General features: G+C 31.1%; 1 protein-coding gene across 2 annotated transcripts; it reads left to right on the top strand.

Annotated features, from left to right (window-relative positions):
- The first annotated feature begins 8,469 nt into the window (after positions 1–8,469).
- On the top strand, positions 8,470–10,343 carry Tango10 (Transport and Golgi organization 10). 2 transcript variants are annotated; one of them, XM_961270.5, is made up of 3 exons: positions 8,470–8,758; positions 8,817–8,957; positions 9,014–10,343. In XM_961270.5, exons 1-3 carry the CDS (start codon positions 8,669–8,671, stop codon positions 10,262–10,264), a joined length of 1,482 nt encoding a protein of 493 aa, XP_966363.2. In that variant the 5' UTR covers positions 8,470–8,668; the 3' UTR covers positions 10,265–10,343. The 2 variants fall into 2 exon arrangements, with proteins under 2 accessions (XP_966363.2, XP_008195211.1); XM_008196989.3 differs by having other exon boundaries at positions 8,470–8,761.
- The last annotated feature ends 1,182 nt before the right edge of the window (positions 10,344–11,525 follow it).

The following is an 11,525-nucleotide window of genomic DNA, read 5'->3' as shown; positions in this document are numbered from 1 at the left end:
TTTAATTGCAATTACAATGTTGTGTACACCGGCTCTAAATACGGTGTTGAAAAGTCATAGTTTGAGTGACTCATTTTAAATTCAGTAACTATAAACAAAATCAAACACTCAAACAATTTATTGCCACGTAATAATTTTGTCTTTAATTTCAATGAATGAAAGTGGCTTGCTCAAAATTTAATGCAAATAAACATTTTTTTTTCGGACTCATTATTATTATTATTATTATTATTTAATGCTACAAACGGTAGCCAACGTGGAAGCGACATACAGGTACGTCCATTTTATTGTTGTGTCGTATTTATTTATTTCACAAACCAATAATTTCATAAAATTTAATTGCAATTACAATGTTGTGTACACCGGCTCTAAATACGGTGTTGAAAAGTCATAGTTTGAGTGACTCATTTTAAATTCAGTAACTATAAACAAAATCAAACACTCAAACAATTTATTGCCACGTAATAATTTTGTCTTTAATTTCAATGAATGAAAGTGGCTTGCTCAAAATTTAATGCAAATAAACATTTTTTTTTCGGACTCATTATTATTATTATTATTATTATTTAATGCTACAAACGGTAGCCAACGTGGAAGCGATATACAGGTACGTCCATTTTATTGTTGTGTCGTATTTATTTATTTCACAAACCAATAATTTCATAAAATTTAATTGCAATTACAATGTTGTGTACACCGGCTCTAAATACGGTGTTGAAAAGTCATAGTTTGAGTGACTCATTTTAAATTCAGTAACTAAAAATTAAATCAAACACTCAAACAATTTATTGCCACGTAATAATTTTGTCTTTAATTTCAATGAATGAAAGTGGCTTGCTCAAAATTTAATGCAAATAAACATTTTTTTTTGGTTTCATTTTTATTATTATTATTTTTTTAATGCTACAAACGGTAGCCAACGTGGAAGCGATATACAGGTACGTCCATTTTATTGTTGTGTCGTATTTATTTATTTCACAAACCAATAATTTCATAAAATTTAATTGCAATTACAATGTTGTGTACACCGGCTCTAAATACGGTGTTGAAAAGTCATAGTTTGAGTGACTCATTTTAAATTCAGGAACTATAAACAAAATCAAACACTCAAACAATTTGTTGCCACGTAATAATTTTGTCTTTAATTTCAATGAATTAAAGTGGCTTGCTCAAAATTTAATGCAAATAAACATTTTTTTTTGGTTTCATTTTTATTATTATTATTTTTTTAATGCTACAAACGGTAGCCAACGTGGAAGCGATATACAGGTACGTCCATTTTATTGTTGTGTCGTATTTATTTATTTCACAAACCAATAAATTCATAAAATTTAATTGCAATCACAATGTTGTGTACACCGGCTCTAAATACGGTGTTGAAAAGTCATAGTTTGAGTGACTCATTTTAAATTCAGTAACTATAAACAAAATCAAACACTCAAACAATTTGTTGCCACGTAATAATTTTGTCTTTAATTTCAATGAATGAAAGTGGCTTGCTCAAAATTTAATGCAAATAAACATTTTTTTTTTCGGACTCATTATTATTATTATTATTTAATGCTACAAACGGTAGCCAACGTGGAAGCGATATACAGGTACGTCCATTTTATTGTTGTGTCGTATTTATTTATTTCACAAACCAATAATTTCATAAAATTTAATTGCAATTACAATGTTGTGTACACCGGCTCTAAATACGGTGTTGAAAAGTCATAGTTTGAGTGACTCATTTTAAATTCAGTAACTATAAACAAAATCAAACACTCAAACAATTTATTGCCACGTAATAATTTTGTCTTTAATTTCAATGAATGAAAGTGGCTTGCTCAAAATTTAATGCAAATAAACATTTTTTTTTCGGACTCATTATTATTATTATTATTATTATTTAATGCTACAAACGGTAGCCAACGTGGAAGCGATATACAGGTACGTCCATTTTATTGTTGTGTCGTATTTATTTATTTCACAAACCAATAATTTCATAAAATTTAATTGCAATTACAATGTTGTGTACACCGGCTCTAAATACGGTGTTGAAAAGTCATAGTTTGAGTGACTCATTTTAAATTCAGTAACTAAAAATTAAATCAAACACTCAAACAATTTATTGCCACGTAATAATTTTGTCTTTAATTTCAATGAATGAAAGTGGCTTGCTCAAAATTTAATGCAAATAAACATTTTTTTTTGGTTTCATTTTTATTATTATTATTTTTTTAATGCTACAAACGGTAGCCAACGTGGAAGCGATATACAGGTACGTCCATTTTATTGTTGTGTCGTATTTATTTATTTCACAAACCAATAATTTCATAAAATTTAATTGCAATTACAATGTTGTGTACACCGGCTCTAAATACGGTGTTGAAAAGTCATAGTTTGAGTGACTCATTTTAAATTCAGGAACTATAAACAAAATCAAACACTCAAACAATTTGTTGCCACGTAATAATTTTGTCTTTAATTTCAATGAATTAAAGTGGCTTGCTCAAAATTTAATGCAAATAAACATTTTTTTTTGGTTTCATTTTTATTATTATTATTTTTTTAATGCTACAAACGGTAGCCAACGTGGAAGCGATATACAGGTACGTCCATTTTATTGTTGTGTCGTATTTATTTATTTCACAAACCAATAAATTCATAAAATTTAATTGCAATCACAATGTTGTGTACACCGGCTCTAAATACGGTGTTGAAAAGTCATAGTTTGAGTGACTCATTTTAAATTCAGGAACTATAAACAAAATCAAACACTCAAACAATTTGTTGCCACGTAATAATTTTGTCTTTAATTTCAATGAATGAAAGTGGCTTGCTCAAAATTTAATGCAAATAAACATTTTTTTTTTCGGACTCATTATTATTATTATTATTTAATGCTACAAACGGTAGCCAACGTGGAAGCGACATACAGGTACGTCCATTTTATTGTTGTGTCGTATTTATTTATTTCACAAACCAATAATTTCAGAAAATTTAATTGCAATTACAATGTTGTGTACACCGGCTCTAAATACGGTGTTGAAAAGTCATAGTTTGAAAGACTCATTTTAAATTCAGTAACTAAAAATTAAATCAAACACTCAAACAATTTATTGCCACGTAATAATTTTGTCTTTAATTTCAATGAATGAAAGTGGCTTGCTCAAAATTTAATGCAAATAAACTTTTTTTTTGGTTTCATTTTTATTATTATTATTTTTTTAATGCTACAAACGGTAGCCAACGTGGAAGCGATATGAAGGTAGGTGTATTTATTTACTGAAGTTTTGAATTTGAATTGCCACATATTAAAACGTATTGTGTATTTTTTATTTTGTTTAATATTGACAAACGTTGCTTGTTGTAACTTTCATGCAAATAAAGATTTTTTATTGGTGTTGTTTTTATTTTTTAATGTCTTGCTACAAACAGTAGCCAACGCAGAAGCCATATGAAGGTAGGTGCATTTTTTTGCGTTTTATCTTGTGATGTGTTGAATTTAATAGCTTGTGTGCCATATATTATACCGTATTGTGTATCCTTTATTCTGTATAATATTTATTAATGTCGCTTGTTGTAACTTTCCTACAAATTATTTTTTTTTGTTGGTTGTGTTTTTAATTTCTTTTTTAGGTTTTGCTACAAATGGTAGCAGATGCAGTATAAAGGTAAGAGCATTTATTTAACGCCAAGTGAAAAAACTTTGATTTTTGTGTACTATTTTTTCATTTCACAAACCAATAATTCTTTTACTCCCTTCATTTTCAAATAATCATTGTTTACCTCATCCTTATATCCTTTTTTCCTGGCAAGAATGCTCTAAACCTCCACGTGGTTCTTGCCGGACAAATTAGTTATTGACTAATTTGACCAATTAGAGCAATCCTTAAATATAACATTGTTGATTGTTTTTTACAGCCGTAAAATTATGTCGCTTGTTGTAATTTTCATGCAAATAAAGATTTTTTATTGGTGTTGTTTTTATTTTTTTTTAATGCTACAAACGGTAGCCAACGTGGAAGCGATATACAGGTACGTCCATTTTATTGTTGTGTCGTATTTATTTATTTCACAAACCAATAATTTCATAAAATTTAATTGCAATTACAATGTTGTGTACACCGGCTCTAAATACGGTGTTGAAAAGTCATAGTTTGAGTGACTCATTTTAAATTCAGTAACCAAAAATTAAATCAAACACTCAAACAATTTATTGCCACGTAATAATTTTGTCTTTAATTTCAATGAATGAAAGTGGCTTGCTCAAAATTTAATGCAAATAAACATTTTTTTTTCGGACTCATTATTATTATTATTATTATTATTTAATGCTACAAACGGTAGCCAACGTGGAAGCGATATACAGGTACGTCCATTTTATTGTTGTGTCGTATTTATTTATTTCACAAACCAATAATTTCATAAAATTTAATTGCAATTACAATGTTGTGTACACCGGCTCTAAATACGGTGTTGAAAAGTAATAGTTTGAGTGACTCATTTTAAATTCAGTAACCAAAAATTAAATCAAACACTCAAACAATTTATTGCCACGTAATAATTTTGTCTTTAATTTCAATGAATGAAAGTGGCTTGCTCAAAATTTAATGCAAATAAACATTTTTTTTTGGTTTCATTTTTATTATTATTATTTCTTTATGCTACAAACGGTAGCCAACGTGGAAGCGATATACAGGTACGTCCATTTTATTGTTGTGTCGTATTTATTTATTTCACAAACCAATAATTTCATAAAATTTAATTGCAATTACAATGTTGTGTACACCGGCTCTAAATACGGTGTTGAAAAGTCATAGTTTGAGTGACTCATTTTAAATTCAGTAACCAAAAATTAAATCAAACACTCAAACAATTTATTGCCACGTAATAATTTTGTCTTTAATTTCAATGAATGAAAGTGGCTTGCTCAAAATTTAATGCAAATTAAAATTTTTTTTTGGTTTCATTTTTATTATTATTATTTCTTTATGCTACAAACGGTAGCCAACGTGGAAGCGATATACAGGTACGTCCATTTTATTGTTGTGTCGTATTTATTTATTTCACAAACCAATAATTTCATAAAATTTAATTGCAATTACAATGTTGTGTACACCGGCTCTAAATACGGTGTTGAAAAGTCATAGTTTGAGTGACTCATTTTAAATTCAGTAACTAAAAATTAAATCACACACTCAAACAATTTGTTGCCACGTAATAATTTTGTCTTTAATTTCAATAATGAATGAAAGTGGCTTGCTCAAAATTTAATGCAAATAAACTTTTTTTTTGGTTTCATTTTTATTATTATTATTTTTTTAATGCTACAAACGGTAGCCAACGTGGAAGCGATATGAAGGTAGGTGTATTTATTTACTGAAGTTTCGAATTTGAATTGCCACATATTAAAACGTATTGTGTATTTTTTATTTTGTTTAATATTGACAAACGTTGCTTGTTGTAACTTTCATGCAAATAAAGATTTTTTATTGGTGTTGTTTTTATTTTTTAATGTCTTGCTACAAACAGTAGCCAACGCAGAAGCCATATGAAGGTAGGTGCATTTTTTTGCGTTTTATCTTGTGATGTGTTGAATTTAATAGCTTGTGTGCCATATATTATACCGTATTGTGTATCCTTTATTCTGTATAATATTTATTAATGTCGCTTGTTGTAACTTTCCTACAAATTATTTTTTTTTTGTTGGTTGTGTTTTTAATTTCTTTTTTAGGTTTTGCTACAAATGGTAGCAGATGCAGTATAAAGGTAAGAGCATTTATTTAACGCCAAGTGAAAAAACTTTGATTTTTGTGTACTATTTTTTCATTTCACAAACCAATAATTCTTTTACTCCCTTCATTTTCAAATAATCATTGTTTACCCCATCCTTATATCCTTTTTTCCTGGCAAGAATGCTCTAAACCTCCACGTGGTTCTTGCCGGACAAATTAGTTATTGACTAATTTGACCAATTAGAGCAATCCTTAAATATAACATTGTTGATTGTTTTTTACAGCCGTAAAATTATGTCGCTTGTTGTAATTTTCATGCAAATAAAGTTTTTTTATTGGTGTTGTTTTTATTTTTTTTTAATGCTACAAACGGTAGCCAACGTGGAAGCGATATACAGGTACGTCCATTTTATTGTTGTGTCGTATTTATTTATTTCACAAACCAATAATTTCATAAAATTTAATTGCAATTACAATGTTGTGTACACCGGCTCTAAATACGGTGTTGAAAAGTCATAGTTTGAGTGACTTATTTTAAATTCAGTAACTATAAACAAAATCAAACACTCAAACAATTTGTTGCCACGTAATAATTTTGTCTTTAATTTCAATGAATGAAAGTGGCTGACTCAAAATTTAATGCAAATAAACATTTTTTTTGGTTTCATTTTTATTATTATTATTTCTTTATGCTACAAACGGTAGCCAACGTGGAAGCGATATACAGGTACGTCCATTTTATTGTTGTGTCGTATTTATTTATTTCACAAACCAATAATTTCATAAACTTTAATTGCAATTACAATGTTGTGTACACCGGCTCTAAATACGGTGTTGAAAAGTCATAGTTTGAGTGACTCATTTTAAATTCAGTAACTAAAAATTAAATCAAACACTCAAACAATTTATTGCAACGTAATAATTTTGTCTTTAATTCCAATGAGTGAAAGTGGCTTGCTCAAAATTTAATGCAAATAAACTTTTTTTTTGGTTTCATTTTTATTATTATTATTTTTTTAATGCTACAAACGGTAGCCAACGTGGAAGCGATATGAAGGTAGGTGTATTTATTTACTGAAGTTTTGAATTTGAATTGCCACATATTAAAACGTATTGTGTATTTTTTATTTTGTTTAATATTGACAAACGTTGCTTGTTGTAACTTTCATGCAAATAAAGATTTTTTTATTGGTGTTGTTTTTATTTTTTAATGTCTTGCTACAAACAGTAGCCAACGCAGAAGCCATATGAAGGTAGGTGCATTTTTTTGCGTTTTATCTTGTGATGTGTTGAATTTAATAGCTTGTGTGTCATATATTATACCGTATTGTGTATCCTTTATTCTGTATAATATTTATTAATGTCGCTTGTTGTAACTTTCCTACAAATTATTTTTTTTTGTTGGTTGTGTTTTTAATTTCTTTTTTAGGTTTTGCTACAAATGGTAGCAGATGCAGTATAAAGGTAAGAGCATTTATTTAACGCCAAGTGAAAAAACTTTGATTTTTGTGTACTATTTTTTCATTTCACAAACCAATAATTCTTTTACTCCCTTCATTTTCAAATAATCATTGTTTACCTCATCCTTATATCCTTTTTTCCTGGCAAGAATGCTCTAAACCTCCACGTGGTTCTTGCTGGACAAATTACTTAGTAATTTGACAAATTAGAGCAATCCATAATCGTAATAAATATTGCTGATTGTTTTTTACAGCCGTAAAACTGTGTTAAAACACCTCTTGTATTCTCATATTGCGGAAAAGATATGAAATGTAGATTTGTCAAAGATGTAACGTAAAGAACAACTTATTTGATATTTAAAAGCTTTTAAATGCTTCAAACGGTAGCCAACGCAGAAGCCATATGAAGGTAGGTGCTTTTTTTTTCTATTTAACTTGTGAGGTGTTGAATTTAATAGTTTGAGTGCCATATATTGTAAAGTATTGTCAATTCTTTTTTTGTATAATATTGATAATAATCACTTGTTGTAAATAAAGATTTTTTGGTTGTGTTTTTCATTTATTCCTAACATCTTGCTACAAACAGTAGCCAGCGTAGAAGCCATATGAAGGTAAGTGCATTTTATTTAACGCCAAGTGAAAAATATTTTATTTATGTGTTGTATTTTATTTATTTCATAACCAATAATTCCTTTATTTCCTTTATTTTCTAATAATCATTGTTTACCTTATTTTGTATTTCCTTTTTTTCTGGCAAGAATGCTCTAAACCTCCACGTGGTTCTTAGTTATTAATTTGACTAATTAAAGCAATCCTTAAATACGATTTTTTAAAGCAGTTTGCAAATTCTAGAATTTTATAAAAATTAAAAAAAATCGTTAAGGTTCCAAGGGGTGTTTGTCCGAACATTATTTTTTTACAGTCGAAGGCCCTATCGATAGGCTTAATCTCCTGCAAAAATAAAGAAAATTGCAGGATATAAAGAGGGTGAAAAAAATCAGTTTGCATTGTTTGAATATGAGAATAAAAAATGCAGAAATTAAATGCAGTTAAGTTTTCATTTGCAATAGAAAGCCATTAGAATGGTCAGGAGATGTTCTACAAATGTGATATGCAAGTCAGTGTAACAGCTTATTGATATTTTTATAATCATTTACGATTATTTTGATAATTTTCCTGGTGTGAACTTGGCTGTATAAAACGAGAATGGTGGGGGGAAATGGTGCTAGTTCCATGCGCGCAGTGATTGTCTGGTCGACTGTAATATTCATGGTGCCAGCACTATTTTTGGTCGATACTTTTTTCAGCAGGACGTCAAATGTCATCAAAATCCTAACCTAACTATTGTTACATTAATAAACGTAAACAAAGTAATAATCTACTAATTCCGAGGAAATGACCTCACTTTGCGCTTCTACTACCCTGTCACTTTTATTTCGTTCAGCCCAGTCCAGTGTTATTACCGGGACTCACTAACTAGTCCAAATGGAGCGCAAGAGTGACTTGGGGGAGCCCTCGTTGAAAAACAGGCGCAAATGCTCCCCCCAAATGCCCGAAAATTCGTGCCAGATTATGGTGGTGACTGTTCTCCGCCAAATTTGTCGTTGTTTATGTAAGTTTTTGCAAATTGTAGGTTGACAACTCGCAGACTGTTTTAAACATTTTACGCAACTTGTACGTGGAGAGGCAGATGTGCGACGTGGCTCTGCGGGTCGGCAACCGCGAGCACTATGCCCACCGTCTCATCCTGTGCGCTTTCAGCGACGTTTTCCAGGTATTTCTCATTTTGTTTTAATAAATTACATTGGGGTTTGTCTCGTGTGATTTCAGGCAATGCTTATGAAGCCTGAGTGGTGCGAATGGCATGAGAGTAAGGTCGAGCTCCAGGAATTGCTCCCCGAGTGCGAAAAAGTGTTCCATTTATTCTTAGAGTATTTTTATACCGGGAAAATTCTAATTACACATACTAACGTAATGCCAATCTTAGCGCTAGCTGATAAGTATATTGTGAAGGGATTGTCGCGACTTTGCGTGGATTACATGTGCAAACACGTCCCACATGCCGCCTCACACAACCAGCTGTTCCTCTGGCTGCAGTATTCCATTCCGTGCGGTCACAACGAAGTCGGGGAAAAATGCCAAAACTACATCAAATGGAACCTAGAATCCATCGCAAATACTCCCGATTTCAGCAACATTGACGCGGAAATGCTCATACAGCTGTTGCAAGAGAACGACGTCATTGTCTACAATGAAATGGTTCTTTACAACTGCGTGGTGCGATGGTTGGACTTGCAAAAAATTAAGTTACACAGCTCCGAAATGAGCGCTAACGAAGTGGAGAATTACATGCGAGAGCTGGTGAAAAACATAATGATCTATATAAGATTCCCGATGATGACGCCGCGAGAGCTCGCCGATTTGTTGCTATCGCCTTTGATAAAACAATACAAGGAGTTTTTCGTCGATAGAATGGCCATTGGCATGATTTACCACTCGGGGCAGTTGGAGCAAATCGAAAAAATCAGCCAAACGCAAGAGGGGAGGCTGCTCTTCAGCCCCCGGCTGTACACTTCAGACACGTACAGTGCGGTTCTATTAATCGAGAACTTCAACAGTTTGCCCAGTTATCACACGAGCACTTTTGTTTTTTCGTCGCATATGTCGGCGGCAGATTGCGAGTCGGATAAAATCAATGATTGGGTCGTGGATTTGTATCCCAAAGGAGTTTGGTTTAAAAAATGCTACTTGATTGTATGGCAGGGCACGCTGGAGGTGCCTGAAGAGATCATTTCAACAGTGAGATTATCGCTAACTTGTCGCGAACTTTTACAAGCGAAAATTAAAGTCAAAGTTGCCGTATTAATTTACGGCATTCAAGGAGGCGTGGAGCATGTTATGGAAGTCAGAGAAAAAATCCACCATTTCACTAATGACGACAAAGTTATGAATATTGATAATTTAATTCCGTTTTGTGAACTCAATCCGTGCGCTTCAACCAATAGTCATGACAGTCCCTACTTGATTGGACCTAATAGAAATCAGCTCAAACTTAATATAGTTATTACTTCATTAACTTGAACGCCAAATTTTGTTTGGTAACGTTGTAAGTACAATTTTTTATTTTTTGCAGAATCTAATATATTTTGTTCTATAAAAAGTGTCTTATTTTGTTCACAATCCCGATCCTGATCCCAAGTCCCGATTATTTCATAAAAAAATATAAGGTTACACACACGTTATATTTCAAAAAGAATGAAACGTTAACACCAAAAACGATATTTAAAATTTCTGCTTACGATTTTGTCGACTATTTTATTAAGAATTCTGCAAAAGTAATAGACCCATTTATGCAAAAATGAGCTAAATATAAAATTACAGTAATCTGCGAACAAGTAAAATGGGTCTGCTGTTACCTATGGAGTAACCTGTAACAAAACTAGACTCGTATTTTCACGTTGTGATTCGTCTCTAAGCTAATATTCGTCTAGCAGTGTGGTCGAGGAAAGAAAAACTCAAATAATTCGACCCAAAACATTTATTTAATAAAATTCAGCCGGATTATTTAAGCAAGAACCGCTCTCTGCACATTTACTACTATCACTTAGTTAATGTGAAATTAAAGTTACTATTAGTTCGCACGCCTGAAATTAACAATTTCGTTAATTTATAATTATTTGGAATATTGGCGGACGAAACCGTTGGTGCGCTGTAAGAGAAGATTAAAAAAAAGAAAAAAAGTTGTTGAGTTGTTACACTCGATCTGTTGGAGACAAGAAAATTTCATCAATTTGTTTTGAAAATAAAAAGGGCACAAATTAAATGCACAGTATTTTATTTAAACGAGAAGTATTTTTGATCAGTAAAAATAATAAATGCACAGAAGACATAATAAATGCACAGTAAAAATAATAAGTGCACAGTAAAAATAATAAATGCACAGTAAAAATAATAATTGCACAGTAAAAATAATAACTGCACAGTAAAAATAATAAATGCACAGTAAAAATGATAGATGCAAAGTAAAAATAATAACTGCACAGTAAATAACAGCATCTCAAAACTAGAGAGTGCAGAATTCCACATTTCGAGTTTAATCGTTCGAGGGGTATGTGTTTTTTTAGGTCGCTGGGGCAAAGCCCCAGTCTGCAAGCCCGCTACTGAGCGTTTATTATTTAAACTGTGCAAACTGAAGTTAGATACTGCGCATATACGATTTTTTTACTGGTCAAATTTTAATAAAATATTGTGCGTGGTTTACTTGTCATTTAAATTTTTTACTGTGCAAAAATTAATGAAATACTGATCATTTATTATTTTTTACTGATCAAGATCGAATTTA

This window comes from Tribolium castaneum, chromosome 4 (assembly GCF_031307605.1).
Source record: "Tribolium castaneum strain GA2 chromosome 4, icTriCast1.1, whole genome shotgun sequence".
NCBI classification, from domain to species: Eukaryota; Metazoa; Arthropoda; class Insecta; order Coleoptera; family Tenebrionidae; genus Tribolium; species Tribolium castaneum.
This window is presented reverse-complemented; position numbering and strand designations above follow the sequence as displayed.

Excerpts from the sequence above, each read along its gene's own strand:
- Tango10 (XM_008196989.3), top strand. The coding sequence starts at position 8,669 with ATGGAGCGCAAGAGTGACTTGGGGGAGCCCTCGTTGAAAAACAGGCGC. Across the intron at positions 8,762-8,816 it reads ATTCGTGCCAGATTATGGTG|GTTGACAACTCGCAGACTGT; the intron begins GTGACTGTTCTC and ends TGCAAATTGTAG. Across the intron at positions 8,958-9,013 it reads CTTTCAGCGACGTTTTCCAG|GCAATGCTTATGAAGCCTGA; the intron begins GTATTTCTCATT and ends GTGTGATTTCAG.